The 24,603-nt window shown below is 34.1% G+C and overlaps 1 protein-coding gene across 11 annotated transcripts in view; it reads right to left on the minus strand.

The window, feature by feature from the left end:
- Positions 1-24,603, minus strand: part of RIMS1 (regulating synaptic membrane exocytosis 1) — a gene marked incomplete at both ends in the record, with an annotated part of 314,191 nt that overhangs the window by 94,763 nt on the left and 194,825 nt on the right. For 3 of the 11 annotated variants that reach the window (XM_082277098.1, XM_082277107.1, XM_082277104.1), the window contains 8 exons: positions 6,726-6,815; positions 11,193-11,255; positions 15,210-15,335; positions 15,819-15,978; positions 22,054-22,125; positions 23,339-23,495; positions 23,625-23,796; positions 24,117-24,247. In XM_082277098.1, coding sequence (XP_082133224.1) covers positions 6,726-6,815; positions 11,193-11,255; positions 15,210-15,335; positions 15,819-15,978; positions 22,054-22,125; positions 23,339-23,495; positions 23,625-23,796; positions 24,117-24,247 — 971 coding nt within the window. Of the gene's footprint in view, positions 1-1,253; positions 1,338-6,725; positions 6,816-7,277; positions 7,392-7,728; positions 7,807-11,192; positions 11,256-15,209; positions 15,336-15,818; positions 15,979-22,053; positions 22,126-23,338; positions 23,496-23,624; positions 23,797-24,116; positions 24,248-24,603 lie in introns of all 11 variants that reach the window. The other 8 variants (XM_082277099.1, XM_082277103.1, XM_082277102.1 and 5 more) reach the window with 6 other exon arrangements.

The raw sequence follows: 24,603 nt of genomic DNA on the forward strand, positions 1-24,603 counted from the left end.
CCAGAAAATGAGAACTAAATTACTTAAAAATGCCTAAAAGACATAAAGTACATTTGTAAACTATTAATAGCTGTCCCATCAAAGGGATGTGTTGGCAAAATTTCTAGTAATGCAGTATCTCTATGAAGGACAGCTTTGAAATAATGTTTCACAAATTTAATTTTTTAACTTACAATGCTGTCTAACTCAAATTAAAAAGAAATGCTGCCCAAACACAGTTACACTCTTCCCACCTTGTATGAGTGGAATATATCCAGTAGCAAGCAAACTAGATAAATCACAGTAAAAATATCGGTACTGTGGGTAGACATTACCAGAAGGTAAGCACTGGCACCACTGGTATATCAGTCTTACAGTTTTAAGAGCAACTTCTTAAGTTCATGTACAGATTATTTACATTAACCTGTATTACTTACATTATCTGTATTCTGTCACTTACTGTAATACAAAATACTGAAAGAAAAATTTTGAATTTGCATTTAAATATAAATTACAATGGCTGCTTAAAATAAACCCGGATCTATCTGGAAAAAAAAATAACAAAAAAAAATCACTACTGCCAAAGCAATGGGATACCAAAACTCAGATGATTAGAAAGCCCAGGAGAAGTAAAAAACAAAGGTGCTTCTATTAATCATAGGTGACATTCAGCATAAAAATTTATTTAGAGCCCTGATGTTCTTAATCAAAACCTACCTTATTAGGAAAACCTGCTCCATGGAGGCCATCCTGATTTGGACAGAATTTACAAACAGTGCAAATTTTTACAGACATCAACTAGAAAGTGCTACCAAGACCTCCAACGTATCAGACTGTGGGGCTTTTTCCCATTAGGAACAGTTTGTTAAAAAACAAAAAACCAAAACCAATGAAAATAAACATGTATACAAGAATATGCTCTACAACAATTTATCACATTATAAAGCACCACTGTGAAAGCACCACCATCATTTACAAAAGCAGGTAAAAACAGACTAAGGAACATTAACACAGATGATGTTCTGTTGTATTAGACATCATATTTCATGTCTTGTGACTATTCAGACAAACAGAAAACTTGAAAAGATGGTCATTCTTCAGTGCTTTATAACAGTTCAACAAAACGCAGAGATGATATCTAAACTGCTGTTTTATTTTGGGCTTCTGGAGGTTGTAAGTGTCAACATATAGGCACACTTCTAAATTTCAGTGTACTCCTCTGAGAGTGCAAGATGCAGTAAGCCATTTTTCAACTGGGAGGAGTTGACTAGTACCTGTCATCCTCCGGAGATGCATGCTGGATATGAATCCTGGGACTAGTAGGTCGTCTCCTCTCTAGGGAGGGGGACCATCTACCCCTGTTTGCCCGTTCAATAAAACAGGAAAAAAATACGATATTTAGTTTGTGATAAAATTAAATATATGGGATTAGGGACTGGAAAAATACCCCAAAAAGTAATGAAAGTGTGTAATTTAATTGTTTTTTCTAACAGCTTTCTAATACCCAAGTATACTTTACTTAAGGCTGCTTAGTGCAGAAACAGCACATCTGAAACGAAGAGAAGGTGTGCCCAAAGATGCAGAATTTAGACAAATATAAATCTTCTAAACAGTGTACCATGAAGTTTTCAAATATTTTCAATTGCTGGACTACCTAAAAGCCTATCATTTGTGAAGAAAACTGCAATTTCAAATTATAAAAGACTTGCAAAGACCATAGAATGGTCATTATACTGGTATCTTGCTAATCCCATCTCTCCGAGCTCTTTGCATGGAAAAATGTAATCTCAGTAAAAATGTAGGGCTATTAATTGCAATAAAAATTTTAGGGTGTAAAGTCACCCTTTCTGGAATGCAGTGAAAGAGTGTAGGTAAATTATTTAACTAAAACTAAGCTACACACATTTGTGTACAAGTACTGGGGTAATTTTTTTATCATTTGAAAATAAATACTGAAAGCACGTGCAGCCAGCTTCCTCTTCTGTTCATTTCTCTTTATCCCTGCAGTACACATCAGTACACCATGTTACGCAATTAAATTTAACAAAAGGGACCTGATCTGAGAATGAAAACTGCTGTATAACATGATTTTTTTCTTGAAAAAGCTCATTCAATTTAGAATTATACATACTGTATTATAGACGGATGTTGCTTATTTTATTGGGATGTCGTGTTTGTAATGCAGCAAGTGTATGTATAACAATTTACAATACCAAAATAAACTGATTTATTGACAAATAGCAAAATGTTTACATAAACTTAGCACAAGTATCTAATACTTCCCTTTCTGAGGCATTCTTCCAGTCCACGTAAAAAGGAAAAGGGTTTGATTTATGGAACATGCAAATAACAAAGGTTTCCGGGACATGAGCATTATTTGAACAGTTAGGTAAGTCTTTCAGAAGTTTTAAGAGCAAATAGGTTGTTAGTAGTTAGTTTATTTTTCTCTCCAAAGCAGTAGTTAAAGAAAATGTTAATGCATCAGTGCACTCAGTCAAAGCCCTTAATATGCTGATATCCACTACAGATATTAAAGAGCATTTGATAGAATTAACTAGGTAATTCAGTATAAATTTTCAGAACATGCTCCCTTTCATTGAATGTTGAATGACTGTGAGCCACAGTACAACACCAGCACATAACTACCTATTTCTTTATGTGGTCGGAAAGAACCAGAAAGACAGTATGTCACAGACCTAATTCAAACAGTTATTTCACTGTACATTATTTTAAATGGAAATGGGGATATTCAACATAACTGTTAAAGGCATGCAATATAAAAATCAACATGAAATCAGGAAAAGCTTTAATTGGATCTACTTCCCTGTTATCTGTTTATGATTAGGTAACAGGTAGCTGTTGAGCTTTGTCTCTTATTCAGATAGTAGGGACCAGCTGATAGCAAACATCCTGTTTTGATTCCAACTGCAGTGAAGCACCTCAAAACAAATCGAACACAGCTGTGGGGCTGTATTTTGCCAGTATGCTGACCCTTGTACATGACCTAATCCCCGGGCTGTGCTCCTCAGTTTTATTTGCTCAGATCCCCACTAAGTGAAGTCTCAGGCCAAAAGCATATGAGAAGTACCAATCAGTGCAACTGTTCTTGTGCTAACTGCTAATACATACAACAACTGCTCGCAACATCAGAAACTTAGAAGGTAAATAATAGCCGCAGTACACATTATTAAGTGACTATCACTGGCTGAATCTTAAATCAGTCTGGGGAAGGCACTATTATGATGAGAAACCATTGCTAAATCAATTCAGAGTCTGCCCTTAAACCTCATGCCTAGATGTTTTCCTGACTGGAGATTGGGTGCTGAAAATAAATTTCTCCATTCTAAAGAAATAGCACCCAATTTACAAGGAAAAAAGCAGAAATTTTGAGACACAGTGGAAAGGATAATAATGAAAAAACCCAAAGCCTAAGGAAGTAGTAGCAGGAAAAACACTTTCAATGCCTGTAGAGGACATATTATAAACTTAAAGACGCCTTGCAGGTCATCAAAAGAACTTCAACCACACAATCATTTTGGAAAAAAACCAAATGAACAAAACAGCTTGGAATAAAGAGACAGTAGATGTTGGGAAGAGAAAAAAAAAAGGCAGGAATGGTGCAACTGCATAGAGGTACTAGTAGGGGTGGGATATTTTTGAATGTCCTACAGTATACTGTGCAAAACAGAAGTATATGAGGGATTAAACTCTGTACAAAAACAGTCTATTTAACAAAAAACTTTGTCGGGTCTGTGTCAAGGCAAGATCAGTTTGCCAGTCAAGTTACATGGACATTACTTGGTCAAATGATGGAACTCATAGGAGGAGAAAAGGAATTCTGTCCTCATTGTTGCTGTTTTGGTTCTGCTATAGTGAAACCATCAAGACTTTCATATCACAAATTCATATATACAGCTGAAAGCATTTTCCTGCTGGTATAAGCAAGTCAATAGAGTGACTTTTACTGGTAAAGCAGTGTTTTAAAAACCAGTAACTATTCTGACCATTCCAAATGACATGAATGACTTTGTATAAAGTTCAAGGATCAAAACTGTTTCCAGCAAATCAGTGACAGAGAGAAATAGGGCTCTGCTGTCCATCTGCTATAACAATACCGTTTTGTTAAAAAGTGGTTCATTTTAGCTCTTGTTCTCAAATATAATCTAATTTTACCCTTTGAGTCAAAAGATTAGGGGGAATAAGTAGAAATAATTTTCCATGGGTACGTATATTCCTAATTTTGTTAAAGAAAATATACAAAGCCATATTTAGAAGTCTGTATTTAGAGGCATAAAAGCCTAGACTTTTAAATAAAATCTACAATGCTGTCATTCAGGGAGGGGAGAAGGAAGAAGAAACAACATGAAAACAACTAATAATGTCTTCAACATAAATATCTCAAATATAATGGTAAAGTGCTGGAGATTGGACTTCACAAAACATTAAGAGTGTTTCTATTTGATGGATCAATTCTACACCTGACAACTGTCTCATCTCCTCTAAGTCACCAGTAATGAAGACAACCTTTTCCACATTGTCTATTACGGTGTTTCATTATAATTACTTTCAAAAGAGATTTCCTACTCCTTAGGCGAACTTTTCTTACCATATCTTAAATCATTTGTTCTCATCTTGTCCAGCACAGAATCAAAATGCTTTCTATAGACCCTGAACTTAATTCTGTGTTCTTCAGACTAAAGACTTCTCTAGCATTACATGCAACTGATGACTAACCTTATGTTCAAGTGTAAGCAGATTCCACATTCAACAGTGGAGAACTAAATAGTCTAAAATTCACTTCCCCCAAAACAAAAAGATTAATTTGGTGGGGTTTATATATTAAATATACCATCTTCCTCCAAAACTTGTGCTGAATAGGAAAAATCTTCTATGTCAGAAGAAAGGAAGAAAAATCCTCCGCCAAAGCCACATGTATCTTATTATTTTCAATGAAACTATCAAGAAAAAATTGAATATGAATTTCCTAAACAAGAGCTTTTCTGCTCTTAGAAGTCCTATTTAGGACTTCTAAAATCTAAGAAAAACTTTGATTCTGATGGGCAGTCTTTCTGGATCAGACACACTGATCATTTGGCAAAACCACATTTTTAGTAGCAGCAAAGGCCATTAATACTGACTAAACACTTTCCTTTATGAGGAGCTCATGAAAAATGCTGCAGATTCCACACAGTGCCCAGCAGACAGAGATTGCTGGATGTGAATTCTAAAGACTTAATAGAACTAGTTAACATCAGGACAGATTTAGTTTTTAGTGTAAGATTTTAACTAGATAGTTTACAATTACCAGTTACTGTTTCATTGAATATTCAACTTGATGGGTGGCATCTTGAAATAGGTACAGAACACTCTGCTCACATTTATATGCAATTACATTAAATAACTGCTTGTAGATGAAGGCAGCTCTATACATGTACACACTCAATAATACCCCATTACAATATTTAAAAAAAATATCTAGAAAAATATTTGTATTTTATTCTGAGTGGCTTTATGTCAGCTGAATTTTTTTTTTTTTTAATAATCATGTTCATATTATCTGTAACATCTTGAGCTCAATCTTAAAAAGGAATAAACTACTGTAGATCCATCAAGGATACCTCAGCAGAACATTAGTCACTTCTCTGCAACAAGAGCATAACTTAAGAACAGCACAGTTCCAACCAAGGAGCAGCAGGAAGTGGGGAGAAAGGAAAGGAAAATTATAAATAAAAAACTCAGGAGAAGCCCTATCTCAAAGAGGAAAGTGCATTCTTAGTGCCTTTCTTCACATGTCCTGTCCCACAATAAAGAAAATAATGCAAATGTCAACAACCACCACACTGTATTGACTGAAAAAAGCACTATTAACTTCCACACTAGTTAAATATGTATTGCACAGACAAAATCATAATTCCATCCTGTTCCCACTCAAAGGGAGCCTATTATTGCCCTTAGTGAACCTAAAACCTCACTCTAAAGTAGTATCATTCTTAGCCAAAAACATGGGTAGTGATGAAAAGTTCTCTTGTGGAATCACCCTTATCAAATACACCAATAGCATTTGATTCTCCTAAAATTTTGAATCAAGCTATTGTAATAGTAAAAATACAGAAAGCATCCATAAAATGCCTGCACAATGTATGGGATACAATAATATTTCATTTAACTTGTAAACGTGTCTTCTTAAGACTTATGTGAACCTTAATGTAGTATCAGAGCAAAAAAAACTTAATGCAATGATCTGCCTTGTAATTGCAAAAGCAGATGCAGCACATTAAAGAAAGCAATGATGTTTGGCTGTTTTGTAAAACATATATCAGTATTGATACAGTTCTGGTTTGAAATGTGAGAGTTTTGTTGTACTTTCTAATTTATGCCAACGTTTTATCAGCAGTCCACAGAACAAGCAAGAAACACATGTAATGCTTTTTAGCAAATGATGATGAAGATTCACAACCAAGTGGTAGTTTCAAAATACTTAACACTGCAATGCTATTATCAGCATACTGAGGACTTTTGTAAACAATGAACATCAGCTTGAACTAAAACAAAGGAAGTAGCTAGAAGCAGTTATAAACTCCAACACACAATTTACATGACATACATGAATATAGGAGCAAAAATGTCTACAAATACCAAAGCAGACAAGAATGTACAAGAATGTAGAACACTCATATGAGGAAAAACAAAACTTATAAAGATCACCAGCACAGATGACAAGAAATTCATAAGTTTTTATTTTATACCTTTCTCGTTCTGGTGAATGCAAACTAGTATCTGGTCTCAAGCAGTTGGTACTAGCACTCCTAGCCCTGTCAAGGGAGGGCTGCAGTTCACTAGTGCCAGTGCATTGCATCCAATGGTAGAAGAGAAAGAAAAAGAAAACAAAGAAAGGAATACAATGTTAGATATTAACTCATAAAATAATGCTCTCTTTACAGAAAATGTAGAATCACAATGATTTAATTAAGGAAAACATAAAAGAGTTGACTGGATGATAGTGTCAAGATTTGTTTAGAAAATAAAAGCAAACAAAAGACTGCTAGAAATTTTTTGCAAATATTATTGAAATGTTTAAAACTGAATGAGACAGAAGAGCATCCACTTGTAAGACAAGTGGAATGAGAAATACCAAACAATAAAGTTATATCCTTATTAACAGCAATAAATCTTAAGCCAACATAAAAGAATGTGATACACTATATGTCATGTGAAATCCCTTTACAGTGAAGCTCATTTATTCTGCAAATCCATATTAGTTATGAAACAAGCGGGGGGATTAATCCTCAGTGTCTTACCTAACCAGTAGATCATCTCCAAATTTCGATATTCGTGAATTAAGGCAATCATGAAGGAGTGAAATATCCTGTCTAATCACAGATTTGGTCTTAGCACATGCAGGAAGAGTTGAGCTTTGTAAATTAAAATTATTTAAACAAAATTAAAATAAATTTAACATGCAACAGAAATCTCATACATAAACAAAAGAATGTAATAAAGAAACACATGCAACATATAATTTTAACAGTGAAGACAACAACAAATACAAAGTAGTTTGGTTTGGGTTTTTTTGTAATACAGGTGTTAATTTAAACAATTAGATGAAGTTATTTTAGGATTTTATCCCTTATCTCTCAGTTACAAAAATGGATGAAACATTTTGTTGGGATTTTTTCTTTAACAAGGGAAGTCTATTTATTTTTTTAAAAAGAAGCTAACTACTTAAAGGGGACTCTAAACACTCCTTACCTGTATAGGTTCCAGTGAGTACCATTTTCTAGTAAAGGCATCTTGGGTGGTAATGTTTTATAGTGCCTAACCGAACTTCTTGAATGTGGTGGGTCAGAAAAGAACACAGAACAAAACAAAAACATGCCAGAAATAAAAAGACAGATAAAGGCAAGCCAAGAATGACCAGAACATAAAACAAATGCATAATGTTCTATTACATCGTATAGCTGTAGGTTTCTCTGTATGTCTTACAGCTATCTGGGGGACAAATTTTGTATTTACACTTTTCTTTAAAAAGTGCATGAACTTATGGCAATACTAGTACAGCTCAGATGTTTTCTTGAAATGGAAATAATACATATTCCATTTATAGACACTTTTAATTAAAATATACAGACTGTTTTGAAGGATTAAGTTGATATTAAATTTGCTCTTTATTTCTCTTAGGGATGCCTTACTTAGACCTGCAGAAATTTTAACCTCTTCAGTAGCTAAGCATGAAAATCTTGCTAAAACAGGGATACACAGTATCACAAATTTTATTACAGATGTGTTAGCAACTGGCTTTTTGGAATGTGGAAGTCTTTTGAAATTGGCGTATCGGCTTCAAAACTTAACAGTAATTAAATTTTATTAATAATAAGCTAATTAAAAATCTTAGGAGAGGTATTACATCAGCCAGCACAGCAGCACTAAGGTGTTACTTGACAGCTGTCTAATATCATCATAGATTTTAGAGAAGGAAATGTTTATTTTATCAGCCAGCTCTACCCAATGAACAAGGGAGAAATTTAAAGCCAGACAGTGGCTGCTGAATGGGAACTATGGCCATTATATGGTTAGGGGTTAATAATAATGTTCTAACAACTTTCCACATACCCTACTAGGACACAGCTATGGAACTATTAGGAGAAGAACCAGCAGGCTTGAGGATTTTGCAGCATCAAGAACAGTTTGTCCTGATAGGACATTCTGATTCCTGTTAAGCCTTGCACCTAAACACAGCAGGATCAACATTACAAACCTGACTGTGTCACAGACAGACGACTCAACTCTCTGCCTGGAAATATTAGTGTTTGTAAAACCCTGAGGGATTTAACAGGGGAGCTCTGATCCTTCTTGTACAGGTTTAGTGGTCACCACTGGTGATTTCTCTATCAGAGGTCACTGTAACGTTTCAAAGGAGGAATAAAGGAATGGTTGTCAGCAGGCCAATCCTGGCACATGAGCAGGTATTACCAATCAAAGTAATCTAAGACATGGAATGGGACAACCCATGGTCTATAGCACAGGTACACACCTTTCCACCGTTTCTGCTATTAGTCAATAGCTGCATACAGAGGGACAGGATGGATAGCTAGGACTAGTATTCCAAACTGGTGCGTTAAACTCACCATATATCTTAACTTTGTAGCTTGGACTACATAATTACTTTCATTTAATATGAAACCATTAACATTTCTTTCCCATTTTAAGCTGAAGCTGTCTCAACAACTAATTAAAACATTGTTCAGCAAGCTGTCTGAAAAACAAGGATAAAGCCTCATAAAGTTTCTAACACAAATAAATGTTGGGCCACTAGAAATAAGAAAGGAAAAAAGTGGCAAATAACAAATTTTTGTTGAAACTGTTTTTGAAACTCTTCTGTCAAGAATGGATATTGCCAGTTTTGGGGTATTAGTTGGAATTAGGGTGTATAAGCCTCAGAGTTAAATTTAGAAGAATCAGTCTATTGTCATCTATTGCTTTTACATCACCTTCAATAAATTATTTTAAGTACCATCTTGTTTTATAGTATACCATTACTATTACTTTTAAAGGGTGATTTTTTTGGGTTTTTTTAATCATAAAAATACAATAAATGGAATAAAGAAAAAGGCAAGAAAGGGCTGTACGCTCTGAATTCAGTGTAGCTCTGACCTAACTCTATTGCTGTCCATGCACAACTTTTTGCTGTGACCAGACTGGTTTAGCAGATTGTAAAACCATTGGAAAGCTAATGGCTGGGCAAAGTGCTCCAAAAGTTTACAATACAGTATTTACTTCATTAATTGAGACTTTAAGCAACAACACTGAAAAATTAAAATGACAATTATAATCTTTAAGAGGAGAAAGCACAGGGCTGGGGGCAGGAAGAGGGTAAAGCTACAGAAGATGCAGAAGAAAGGACACACAAAGGAGGTAGGAAATATTGCTATTATCTGACAATAAAAAGACATTAAATAACAAAAAGTTAAATAAATTATTAAACCCTAAAACCTAAAATCTTGAGGAAAAAAGATTTTTAGTTGAAATATGAGAATGAAAATATTTCTAGTGATAATAAAAACTTAATTTAACAGCTTCACTGATGCAGATTTTTTTGAAGGCTTACATGTTTATTTTGTTTATTTATTTTAGTTTTATACTATTGTGTTTTATAATAGAACCCTATCACAGCATTTAAAATACTGTTTCAAAGTTGATGATGAAAATTAAAGCAAGCCAAGGCATTTAAAAAAATGAACAGTACTTTGTAAGAGAAAATCCTACATTAAGTAAATGAATAATGGCACTAGACAGCATGGCTTAACATTTGATGCTTTTAAACATACAGCACTGACACAAAGCTCTTTTCAACACCCAGATCCGGAAGGGACAAATGGATAAGTGTCTGGTTGAAGTAGCTGAATGGTTAACTACTTTAACTTCAACCTACATTTCTACCTATTGTAAGTGAAACATATTCTACACAATCAGTCACAGGTTTTTAACAAGGTTAACAGACACGGTGAAAACAAAGGTGGGGGAGCAGACTTTGATTTTTTAGATAAAGATATTTCAGTCCCATTTAGTTTCACAACACTGGAAAATGGTAAGACAGGGAGCTCCAAGCTTTGGAACAAGAGATTAATGAAGACTAAAGATAGGCCACAACTACAAAGCTTACATGTGGATCCAATTTATTGAACAATTTTTAGATGCAAAAGCAAGTAATACAAAACCCCTCAAATCTGGGCCTTCCAGGAAGCCCTTGTAAATAAGTATTTATTCCTCTGCATGTGACTAAATCAGCATGAGATTAGGTGTCACAGCCAGCAAAGATTGCTTAATTGTGCATGGCTGTTATATAAACAACAAAAAAAAAAAATGCAAATAAAAGAAAACATAAAATCAACTAAAAAAACAAAGTTTGAAATTTTAACAACGCTGTCATGCATTGTGACTGTCATGACTAGACAGAAAATCTACCACAAAATACAACTGCAAAACCAAAGACTCTTCAACTCCTTTAATCCTTACTACTGAGGTTCACAAACATATATACACATCTCAGTCTGAATTAAAACAAGCAAAAAAAGAACAACTGACATCTGGATCACAATGTACTTGGAAGTTCTTTATTTACTGGGACTAAATACCACCATGGAAAAAAACATTGGGCACACAAAGTATGGACAACTAACCAGATGTGTTCATGATTCCGACATTCCTGTATTTACCTGATGGTATGTAGGCACTCTGCACTTCTTCCTCGCTTTGCTCTGGGCAGCATAAGAAGCTCACTGCACAGACAGGATGGGTGGTGAGTGAAACAGATATAGTTATGAAGCATTAGATGACATGGGTTATGCCAATGATAAGCAAATGAAAACATAAAAAGAAACGAGAAGCATCCACCCAGATACATAGTCTGATAAGACTGCACGTCTCAAAAAATATGAGTCAAAAAATGCACGTAATAACTACATTTTCAACAAATTCTTTTTAGTGTGGCACCTCCTTCTATGATATTTTTCTTTAAAATTCAGAATTACTTTTTCAGAGCTCTTCATGATGAAACAAATACATAAAATGGCTACAGTTTTCTAATAACTTCCTGTCTCTTGAACCAATTAAAGTAGAGTTGCTTTAGGAAAAAAAAGAAAGATGCCTGGTTTTGTTTTTTTTTTTTGTGCTCGGTTTTGTAGCTTCCTAAGCTGCAAAATCATACATGTAAAAGCAGGAAAGGTTTGATAACAATTTAGTGCAGATTGGTTTATGGGAAGAATAACCAGTCATCCTTTAGGGAAAATCAAATATATATGTTCCCTTGAAATATTTTGTTTGGCCAAACATAAATTGTGTCTCATAGCTCTTGATGGTATTTTGTAATACAATCCTACAGAAACAAACAAAAAAAAGCCAATCAGCCACCAGACTTTTTGTTTCTCATTCTCTCAAATTGAGGAAAATCAGCCATCTATTCTAATTTTCTCATACTGTAGCCAAACACATACTACAGCCAGCAAGATGGTAAAATTAATGCATATTTATGCTTTTGGTAAATATGGCTATGATATGAAATATCCTTTGAATTAATCCTGTAGTTTTATGCACTTCAACACAGTCAGAAAGACCAAGGTCCAAAACTCCTATCATTGTAAATATGAAATTAAAGGTAAGCTTCATGGAAACATGCTAATTTTAAAAGAAGCAGGGAATCCCATGAAGTACTATGGCAAAAAAAAAAAGAGAGAGAAAATATTACAAAACAGATAAAGCAGCAGTTGTTCAATGTGTTTCACACTTCATGCCATTATAAAATGATCCATTTCATTGATACACTATAGGCATTATTTATCTAAAATTCTAAACTGGGCAGCTTGAAGTAATGGCTTGTGAGTCATGTAAGATTTATTTACATCTCAAGCCACTAGCTTGATTTTGATGCAACTATATGTACTAAAGTTGAATTGAATTTTTAAATTTTCTTTCTAAGCCAAATTTCTATTCATAAACTCAGAGAACTGGCAGAACTTATGTGCAGGTTTCCAGATTACAAACAACTACGGATTTTAAGAAAAAAGTTACTATTTTCTTTAGAGTTGCAAAGTAGATGCAAAGTCCACATTAAATCATAGAGTACTTTGTTAATATTTACCTTTGCTAAGCCAAAGGCTATCTATTGTAATTGGCAAAGCAAACACTAATAAAAAAGTCATCCTGAAAAGTGATATAAAATAACAAATCCACCATGAAATATTCAAGTTAAAAAAAAAAAAAAGAAAAGAATCCATCAAGTAGACTACCAATATTGGGAGAATATGAAGTTCTCTGATATATTAAGTCTGGTTTGGGAGACATTTAAAATAGAGATTATTATTCTCAAACAAGTTTTTTCTATTCTCATAATCAATAGATTTAACTTATGAATTAAAGAAACACAAAAAAAAAGTGCCATGCTCTTGAAAATTAGACAATGATTTCTTAATAAAAAGTTTTCCTAACAGTTTATATATATTCATATATGTGTGTATATATGTATATAAATATATATAAAACTGTTGAAGTGGACAAATAAGTTCCATTGGAAATTTATTGCAACAGATGCTTCTGTAAGAGAGTGGTAGTAATCATTTTTACAAAGACCTATATTATTATTTAATATTGATTTTGGATCAGTAACAGATCATTGAGAAAATCATTGAAACTAATCAGCAGCTGTAATTTATGCCATGTAATTATGGAGTAATTTCTCAACTTTCAAGCCAAGTTTATCTTAGATATCAATGTGAATGTACTTGTTTAGATGAAGGGTTCAGTAAATGCACTACGCATAATATCTACACTACTCTTGATACTAATACATAATATTTAACAAAGTTGGGTTTTTTTAAATTCTTGGATGTGACAGAGGATCTTTCTCAAGAAAACCTGGTTTGGATGCTATTCTTTTGTACTGAAAGCCAGCAAAACCTGCCAGAATTAAACAGCCTTCACAACTGACAAAATCTGGGGGAAAAGATTAAAAGGAAAATGGGAAAAAGGAGACCACTGCAGACAAGATTTTTATTCAAGGACAGTAAGTACATGGACCCATCTTTAAATCCTGCAAATAAGCCACATATATCCTTCATGTCTGATCTTTAAACTTCTGAAAAAGGTTTTGTGAACACTGAAAAGAACTGAAGCCTGTCTCACTTCTCTGAACAAATCCAGCAGCCCATTGCTCATCCCCAAGAAAGACTCAGTGTAAACCCTGCTCCTCTCCAACTATAATCCATGAATGTATCACCAGTTGTGTCTTGGTCTGAGGCTTTACTAAAAGAGAAATTTCTAGGTAGTTAACTGTCTATATTTATACTGACAAAATCTACTTTTTAAAGCCTTTTTCTCTTCAAATCTGATGAACAAGAAACCTATTCAATAAATATCTTCAGGAATCTTTTGAATCTATCACTGCCCAAGATAAATAATAACAGCTAACATCTGCAGAACAGAAAACAAGTGGACATTACTTGAATTAGCCTAATGATAAATGACTACTATATTTAAAAACAATTTTAATTCACCTCCAAAAGAAAATTCAGTACAAAAATCCAACTTAGTCAATTCTGTACACACTTTCTGCCTATAAATTTGAATTTTTAAATGTACCAGATAACTCACTAATTCCCATAGCTACGTTACCGTACTGCAAAAATAAAACAGGCAAGATCATATACAGAACTGAACTAGCTTAACTGCAAGAGCCATCTGTTATTCAATCTTTATGTTGCTTCAAAACTGGCCAAAGACTTCCAGAGATTTTTATGATTTAATGTTTACATCTTTTCACATCACTGTGATATGTATATTCTGTATCAAATTTACTGGACTATAAGAAAAGATTTTGTCATACTTAGTTCTAAACGCAGTTACTTACTGTCAAGAAAAAAATATCAAAGACATTACTATGACAATTGATCTTATCTTAATGGTAAAAGTTTGCTATTATAGTCTAGCTATATGATTTTTTTAATGTAAACAACAAGCCATAAAGATTGACAATCTATGTGACTGTCATGAAAATTTTTCACAAGTACTGAGCTGAAATACCTTTCTAACCTTTTTTTTTCAGCTATACACTGAACAGAATTTCTCATTCCTTCCATTTTATCAGAATATCATTCCTAGATACCTGAAAACAGTGCCTACTAGGAGAGACCAAGTGATCTTTGAGTGTAGCCACTCCATGTACTCCAGGGAGAGATGTGTATGTGTCACACACCTAAGACTGGAAATTTTTGCAAACTGCAACTAGTACTGCAAGTCTCTTTGCTATGCCTGAGTAATGTAGCAAGTTCACCAGTATGTTACATAAGATGGTGGGAGACTGCACCCATAGATGTCCAAAATCTATAAGCATATGAATGCACACCATCATACATCTGACTTCCAGCTAGGAGGAATCCATGTCTGGTACATTACAAAAATACCTTGGGCATACATGAAGATGTATGGCTTTCTAGTCAAAATCTCTGGGCTTTACATATGAAAAAGCAGCAGAATATCTAGGACAAACAGTCAACCCAGTACACAGTTTTACCAAAAATAAAAGGTATAAATAATTTAGTAGTGGCACTAGATCTATCAGTTAGGATGAATTCTCTGCCTTCCCCATAGCTATCGGTAACATTTCTACTGAAAACTTGAAAATTAGGCAAACTGACAAAGACATTTCTAAACTTTTTTCCAAGTTCAGGCTGACAATGTACCTTTCTTGATCAGACAAATACTGACTATCCATCTCTCTGGATCTGTAATCAATGGGAGTTCTGGAGGCATCATGGTGTCTAGTTGGAGAACGTGATCTTCTCATTTGATGAATTTCATCTAAACTCCTAAAAAGCAGAAATATGTCTGATAATCTTGTTTTCTCATGAACACCAATGGATCACAGTACAAGTTGGTTGAAGGAAGTTTTAAATCATAAATTATTAATACATCATTTCTAAAAGAATGCCATTAAAATTATGCAATTTTTACGTGCCACTATTAACCTACAAATATACTTAATATACATACAAGATTAAACCACTGACTCAAAAAAAATTTCCAAACCTATGTGTTAGTTATGGTATGCAGATGATGAGTCACAGACAAAATATGAGTAAAAAGAGGTAAGCCTTACAAAGTTATGATTCATCCCATGAGTGCTCTTGAATCATAAATAAAAGCATATATCAAGTTCAAATACTGCACTAGTAAATTTAGATACAAAAAACAAGCTTTAAAATAGTGAAAAATTCCTGAACAAGAGAAAAGCTAATAAAGACACATTATACAAACTTGAAACCACATTGAGTTTCACTTGTGATGCCTACCTCTGTAATGGCACATTTGGTAAACGTGAACGGGGCCTGCCCTGATCGTCGCCACGGTGAGGAGACACAGAACGTGAACGATGATGTGTTGTTGTTCTTTGCTGTTCTGGCACAGTTAGCGTTGTGGATTTACTTTCTCTAGTACTAGACCTATAACCTACTGGCAAGAGGGTAACAAAAGGCAATTAGAGAATAAAGGTCTGGGTTTAGAAATAATTCAGATGGCCAGACTTCCAGGAGCACATATCTAAACGCTTGCGCAACTTTCAGTTCATCATTCAGCTGTTGTACATCCCGATGTATCATGCAGGATAAATTACTAGCATTACCTTTAAATGTCTACATGTACAGAGACTGAAAAAATTAGACTTTTTAAGGTACCGGAAGATGTGGAGCAGTTTTCTTACTTACTTGGGGAAGAGTATTCTGGGTATTTTCTGTATGTAAAAAAATATTTGAAAGGAATCTAAACAATTTAGAATCTCAATAGGGTACGTTTACCTCATCTAAAAAATGGAGAAACCATGCCTGCGTAAAACAGCACAGACTCACACAGGGCTGCTGATATACAGAGCATCTTTCTTCTCTTGTTTCAGTTAAACACAAAGATGTTCTCCTACTGAACTTAGCCAAAGCCACCTACTTAAAAAAACTACTACGATTTAGAGTATATTGTACTGAATAATGGATGTCGCATACCTTGCAGAATATTTTTGCAAAATACTATGACTAAGCAGCAAAATTTCTCATAGTATTCTTATATAGGATTAAAAAAAATCAGTAGAATGCTAGTATATGTTCGATATTTCAATATTTTTGTGCCTTTTTCTATGTAGCACACTCTTTGACTTGTTATACATTTTGATTCCCATCCTAAAACAGACAATGAAGCTCAGTAAGATAACAGCTTTCAAAAAGTACCTGTTATCTTTCCAAAAGAGCCTAAAGAGATCTGCTCAGACTTCACTTGCTCATTTCGAGACATTTAAATTGGATTACAAGAATCCCTTTACAGAAAATCCCTTAATGATGTAGAAAGTCACCCCTTAAATCATCCCTTAATCACTTCACAAATTCTTGTTCAGGTGTCAAAATAATAATTTTGCTTCTTCTCTGAATTTTTCTAGCATTAAAGTTACTGTAATGTGTGATTTTGTTCAGCTAAAAAAACAGCCTATATCAGAAATCTTCTTTTCATGCAGGAAAAGACTGTGATTTTGTCACCCCGTTGTCAATTGGAGAAATTAAATAAATTAAATAAATTGCACTTCTTATGGATCTCACTACATGGTTTTAACTGTGGGAGTTTTTCATGTTTTATATAATTTGTATAATTCTTCTAGTTCTTCTCTGGTCTTCTACCAACTTACAAACAGGCCCTCTTCTAAAAGTGTGGCCTGTATACAGAGTCTGTACTAGGCTTGATCATGTATTCAATCACATTTAATAACCTCTTTAGCTGCAAGTCTGAACCCTGACCACAAACATCAAAGAAGCATTCACAGTTTTTTCCCAAAATGTGTAAGAGTTTACCAATGTATCCTAATGGCCTCTAAAAGCTGACAACATGCATGAAAGTATTTACTGGGGCTTTATCAACTTTTCAACAAAGTAGGACTCCAGTGTCCCACAGGCTTTGATACGTTGTGATGCTGGAGTATCTAACCTTCCAAAAAAGTGTTTCAGAGTTCTGTAATAAAATTATAAAGAAACAGGAGGATCTCCCTGATCTCAGGGCAAGAATTGGGTGCAAATTTTGAAGCAAAGGAGGAACTCCCTCAGGACTTCAGTGGAGGTTCATGAACCAGGATCGCTGCAGAAAATGTCTAGGTTTTTTGTTAGAGGAAGAAAATATATGATGAAAGTTGGATGTGTTCCCTTTCCCAGGATAATTAAATATAAGCTGTATTTGCAAAAAGATATTTTATTTTCCAAACAAGCTTGTGTTAGAAAAAATCCTGTCCTCTCTATCAGAAGGAAGAGCACTTTACATTTATTACACTAAAACCAAAGAAATCCTAAACTTCTTTCCATCCTTTAGGCCTTGTACTGAAATACATACAATTTAAGTATTAAAAAAATATATGAATTTAAATTTAGAATATATTTCTAGAGCATTTCTAGTCCGCCTAAAAAAATTCATGTAGGATTATCCTGTAAACTCAAAAATCTAGTATAGAAAGATGATTTTATGGATTTTTTTTTCATAGACAAGCTATCTAGGAAACAATACCTGAAACTTATGCAGTGTGTCTACACAAAGCTTACAGAATAGACAGAGCAGTAGTAATTCATACTTATCCTAAGTATTAATTCAAGAGTTGTCAAACTGGTCAAATCACATCCATACTTTCACAGTGACCATGACAGTGACAGCAACAGTAACATTTCCTCATATCCTCAAATACAAAGGCTCTGTGCTCTTCAGGGTGAGCAGAGAAAAATTTTGCATGGACCAGCATGATAGCAGCAACCAAGCTGATGGTAGTTTATGCAGAAGTTTTTCAGTTGCTCATGGGAAACTGTCAGGTGTGACAGGAAATGAATGCAGGATGGATGATGAAAATGGTTCTAGCAAACATTTGATATCAGAATTATATTATTTTTTCTTAAAGACAATACCAACAACAACAAGGTATTATACTGATGGCACCCTGCTTCTACAGGAGGAAGGTAAATACAATGCAACCATTTATACAGGTTACATGTGACAGAAAAATAAACTGCTCTGAAGAGTTACCTATAGCATAAGCAATGCTGCTTGTTAAAAATACCAGTGGAGATATTGACAAGTGTATATCAGGGCTTTTTTTGGTTTTCTTTTTAATTAAGAAAGTTACTGAAGCTTTGGTTAAACAGATTGGTCTCAAAACATATTCAGGTTTCATTAAAACCTTCACTGACCCTTCTGGAGTACTGGGCTGCCCAGTACAGTATAGACACAGAGTGACTGGTTTAAGAATAGCTCAGGATCACAAACATCCTTAGGAGACTTGAGCATCTCTCATATACGCAGAGGTTGAGAGACTTAAAATAGTACTTTCTTCATGTAAACGGATGTCAGCATACCACAAAAACCCTGCCAAAATCATTTTTGTTAAATCTGAGCTTCAAATTAAAGTTACTTTCAGCTGCTGATATAAACTTTTATGAACATATCTATGAGCTGATTATACAAAAGATATGTATATCGCTGCAAGGTACTACTAATAAAAGAAGAGGGTACAATTACATGAAAGATAAGATACATTAGTGATATGACAAGGTAAAAATACTTTTCTTAAAATATTTTGGAATTTATTAAAGTACCATGATTTTTGATGTAACGATCTTTACCTCCATTGACAAGCAGTGATTCTTTGCAGCTGCTGAAACTTCCAGGAAAACAGTTTTCTTTGTTATTACTAAACTCTAATACTGCATTTGCCTTAGCAATTGGTAAAAAATTTGAAACTATAGCTTTAAGGATTTCCAATGTTAGTTAAATTAGCAAAACTATTTTCCTTCATTTTTTAAGCTTTCATGCAGATGAAGTGAAATTTTGCACTTCCACATTTTGCAGTTATGTGTTTATTTATTAGAAAATGAGCAGTAACCTTTGTGAAAATCTTGAGCTATTAAGGGGCAAAATAAATTCATCTTTTCCTCAGTATTTCAGGAAAAACAGAAAATTAGTAACTTTCAGGAAGATTCTACCTGATTAACCTGATCTCCTTCTACTACAAGGTCACCCTCTTAGTAGATAAGAGAAAGGCTGGGGATGTTGTCTACCTTACATTATTAAAATCTTTTATACTGTTTCCCCAGGATTCTCCTGGAGAAGCTGGCAACCTACGGCTCAGACAAGTCTTTAAAGGGAAATATTTTCTTATGCGTCAAATGTTGTAAACTCAGTTTTGATATTCTTTCTTCTCTTGAGAAGGAGTACCTTAAACCTAGACTAATCTGGTTGAAGCCAATAAAGGCTATTCCAAAATGGTGCATCACCATACTACATTATGGGGAAATACGGATATTTTCAGTTCCTTCCCATATGCACACTGTGCAAGAGTATGTGTGGGAAATATGAACCAGACAAGAGCTGGGGTGCACTCTGGTGAGGACCACAATATTGAAGGGCAGGAGGAGTGCAGAGGTAAAGGCCCTGCAGAACACCAAGGAACTTGCATGGAACTTAGTTTTGACAGAGGAGCCTGTTTTATGGAGAAGATACTGCACTATTCATTCAGTGCAAATGAAGGGAGCAGCCCAAAGTCTTAATAATTTGGCAGTGTGGGAAGTTAGGAAAGTTGGACAGGAGGGTAGAAAGGCATATATATGAACTTGATCTTCAGTCACATTAGTGATTCTGTGCCTAAGGTTCTCAAAGAATCCAACAGACATTGGGACTGGAAACCTTTTCCAGGTCTTAGTGCAAAACGCATTTCCATACACTGTCTTTGCTTTCACAGATTTGTGGCTGATGAATCAAATTTTCTTTGTCCCTGTGTGCCTAAAGTTTAACTTCTTTTAAGAATTCAGGTTGCATATGCAAAAAAACCCCACACACTTAAATGTATATCCACTTCACACAGGAATCACAAACAGATGAACTCCACTTAGAATTGTCAAACAAATGTGTCCATGAAACTCAAAATGGACAAATTTGTGCTTGGTTGGGTGAACTAGTAGAATGTTTCTGATTAGGTGGACTTCAGAAAGATTTTCCTCACTATGCCCTTCAATTTTTAACTTACAGACTCTCAGATCATTGCAAATCCAGTTATAAAGATTAAATCCTCCTATTTTCTACAGTGACCTCAGAGAAAGTTTGGATCTGTGCATTCATCAAAGGCACACCAGAGCATGAAGTCCAAAGAAATTTCAATAAGAATCAGTTACTCAAATGCTGGCCCCATGAACAAAGTCCAATACATTCAACTGAACCATTTTGAATGCTTCCTGTTAGGTGGAAAATTATTTCTTTCAAAAGGACGCATGGAAGGACTGGCAGCTGAAAAAAAGCCCCAGTTCTTAATAGAATATACTGCAACTTTAAATGCAAGTAAGTCTACAAAGACATACCAGTATCTACATTGTTAACTACAAAAAAACCCCAAAAAACAAAAAAAAAAAAAAAGAAAACACCCATGAAAAATATTTAGAACCTATTATTTATATTTTAAATGCTCACTCTCTCTCCTGATGTAAAAACATCAAATATCATAACCAGGCATACATGAATGAATTTCTCTCTTAGCAACTGAGGTGCAAAGCATATAAAGTAAGAAAAGAACCCAATCAGCACCAAAAGAAGGAGAATTTTTCTCAGTTAACATCAAGATGATACTGCGTTAATAAAATTAGTGATTTACTTTTACTGTTATAGAATAATATAAAAATTTTTATTATCTCAAATTATTTATAAATAACAATAAATTGTGAGATTATTTTAAACACAGATCATGAAGATAAAAAAAGCTTCCTGAATCTCTCCATGATGTAATTCAGTGGTTTTCATCACGAAGATCCACAGAAAAACTGATTTAGTGCTTGCAATGACATAGTGACTCTTCAGTTAGCTTGGGACAATTGGGAAACATATTTATCTAACTTGTGGCAACAGTCAACTCGAACTAGAAGAATGCAGTATCCAAGATAATCCTCAAGATTTTCAGTATGTAGGAATGCCTAACTAAAAGTCAAACCATGACAGTCTCTACAAGCATATATTTATGAACATTTAGGGTAATGATAGCTCATGAAGGCTTATGAAAACTATAAAAGATACAGCCATGCAACATGCATCTTAATCTATAGCCATGCATTCTCAATAGAGTCCATGGGAGACTGCATTATAGCTAAGTTTCAAGTGAGAAGCAAAATAATAAAAAAATGCTTTCAATAAAACCTGAAATCTTAACTATTTTAAAATGTGGGAGATCTTTTAAATTTAATTTGGATTTTTAATAATGCTTGAAGCATTACAGAGTAGAAAATTGACCAATTTGAACCAACCAGTGGTTCACATATGAAGAATGATATGCAAAATAAATATAAATGAATGACTAGTAGAATCTTTTAATTTACCAGGTATGGGACAGGTATCATGGAATACTCAAGAAAACTGTTTTTTCCACAATGCACTCTCCAAAAACAGAATCCTCAATATTCCAAAATGCTATAAAGAAAAAAAAAAAAAAAACAACCAAAAAAGAAGAAAAAGAAAGCAGGACCATGCTGTTCATCCACGCACCTGGAGGAACAACTCCAATAGCATCATCAACATCAAAATCTGAGATGTCACTATCACTGATTGGCCGAGATCCTGCACAACAGCAAGGTAAACAAATACCTAAACATCTGGTCATGTTATAAAATGAAAGAATATGATCATTTAACATAATAATGAAACCAAAAAGATGATTTTAAGTCAAAACAATAGAGAAGGAGAACTCAAGTGCAGTTACTAATTGATACTTTAGAAGACAGGTGAGCCAATTTAACATCTTACAGCTGCTGCAGCCTCCTTTCCCTTTCTCTTCCCCTCAAGTCCTCAGTAATCCTCTACTAGAATAGTTTATCTCCCTAAGCCTCCAAAAGCAAAACTCAAGTAAAGAAAAAAACCACTTTTGTGCTAGTTCAGTGAATATGCTGAATCAGCTTGCTGAACAGGAAAGGAGATGAGGCAGCATATGGTGAGAGAGAGGAAGAGGAAACAGCACTGCCAGCTTTTAGAAAAGCTCAAATATCTCAGGAAAACTAACCTTTAATTTGCTCTCTATATACATATCCTCCGTTTGGGCATCTATGCAGCAATTACAGCAGTAACACATATTTATAGTTTATTCCTGAATGTGCACCAATTTCCTACCCACTGGCTGTACTGAATGACTTCCATGTTTTAGAAAAATCAGAAAAATAGCTTGAAAATGTCTTTTAAAATAATCCCCTGTATCTTTCATATTTCTAAGTAAATCTTAATTTAAAAGAACAGAGAAGCTAGTGTTGAAGTACCTCCTTCTTTTAATGTGCCTCATACAAACTTGAAATCAGACTCACTGAAACAACTGTACCTCCCTAATACATGAATACAATTTCTCTTTCCTACATTTTAATGAGCATATTGGAGGTTGACACTAACTTTATGATGAAAAGTGCTTTTAAGCCTTGTAAGTCTTTAAGGACTTCTTTTTTAAAAATAAAATGCTTTAAATTTTTTTTAAAGTATCCCATAATTATAAACTTCATCTTTCCATTTAAAAGGAAATTTATGCAAAGAAATCTTTGAACAATTTAGTTTTGCTATTGAAAGCCAAATCAATTCCAGCAGGTTTCACATACTTGAAAGTTATACATCACAGGTGTAAGGCTGACATGTCATAATGTCTTAATTTAAATCAACTTTCTGCCACAAATTTTCATTCTTTTTAGACCATGAAATAGTATCTTTTTATTTTATTAGGAATTTAAATACCATTACACCATATCCAGCATTTCTGATTTAAAATTTAAGAGACCTTAAGGGAATTTTGACCTACTTTGTAATTTTTTGCTAGTGCTTTCTCCACCATGAACATGTCTTCTTGGCATGAATGGTGATGGCTGAGGCAGAGGTAGTGAAGATTCATCATGTGTCTGTAGCTTATACCAATGTGGTTCATCATCTAAAAGTGCTGTCTCCAGCTCTATAAGAATCTAGCAGAAAAATCATCAGGTTTCAATTTTACTTTGAAGGCACACACAGAAACATGTATACAAAATATATATGCATATGTATTCAAAACCAAACAATGAACTCAGAAGAAATGTGATTGTATGCATCACCTCTCCAAGAAATTCACTCTCTTCTTCTTGTACTCTTGGCTGATCCCATACAGTAATTTCAAGCATTCGTTCTCTAAAATCTCTACGATGTACATGTGAGTAGAGAAAAGTTTGATTCCATTTTGGCTCTAGACTTTTCTTTACTGTTTTGGTCCTTCTTTTACTTTTATCACTGAAACATAAATATTTTTTGTAAATTATTCTTAGAGATAAATCAGAAAATACAATGTATTCATCAGGGCTTAACTGTTTTCATTCTCTCTCAGGCAATACTGCCTAAACAAAAAAAGCATTTTCTGCAAAGTGATCACATTCTTACATAAGACCACAAAGTTAAATTGATACTGATTTGCATGATTCAAGTGCAATTTTTTGTTATAATTAATCTAGCTATACAAAATTATAAAAAGGAGTTCTTAATAAGCATTCAATAAAAGTTGATTCAATACATGGTAAATTAAAACATAATTTTCTAAACTGGAATAGTGTTACCTTCGGTCAGGAAGAAAATACATTTTTACATAGGGATTTCTGGGGCGTCCATCTACTCTTGGTGGCAAATCTGTTGCCTGTAGAACATTTACTATTAACTGATGTCCCACTTTGTCATACCAGAGTTTAACCTATGGGAATCAAGTTACCAGAAAACATTACTGAAAACGAAGAAACAGAATTTTCAGACTGCATCAAAAATAACCACAATGTAAAAGTAACCACTGATTTTCTTCCCAGAGACAATGAGATATATTGCATTTCAAATCCCTTAATATTTAATTAGGTTAGCTGGAAAAGATGATGGTATATACCAAAGACTTACATTTATCACAGCTGAATAAAATTATGGTGCCTGATTATACTTACGTTGTTTACTGTACTCACTGCATAATCTTGGATCTGTAAGTGCAGTTAAACCAGCATGTCTTAGCTCTGCACCTTAAAAGCTACACTAAATAGGAAGCTCTGACTGCATCTAATTTCA

Source organism: Coloeus monedula (genome assembly GCF_965178545.1).
Source record: "Coloeus monedula genome assembly, chromosome: 2".
NCBI classification, from domain to species: Eukaryota; Metazoa; Chordata; class Aves; order Passeriformes; family Corvidae; genus Coloeus; species Coloeus monedula.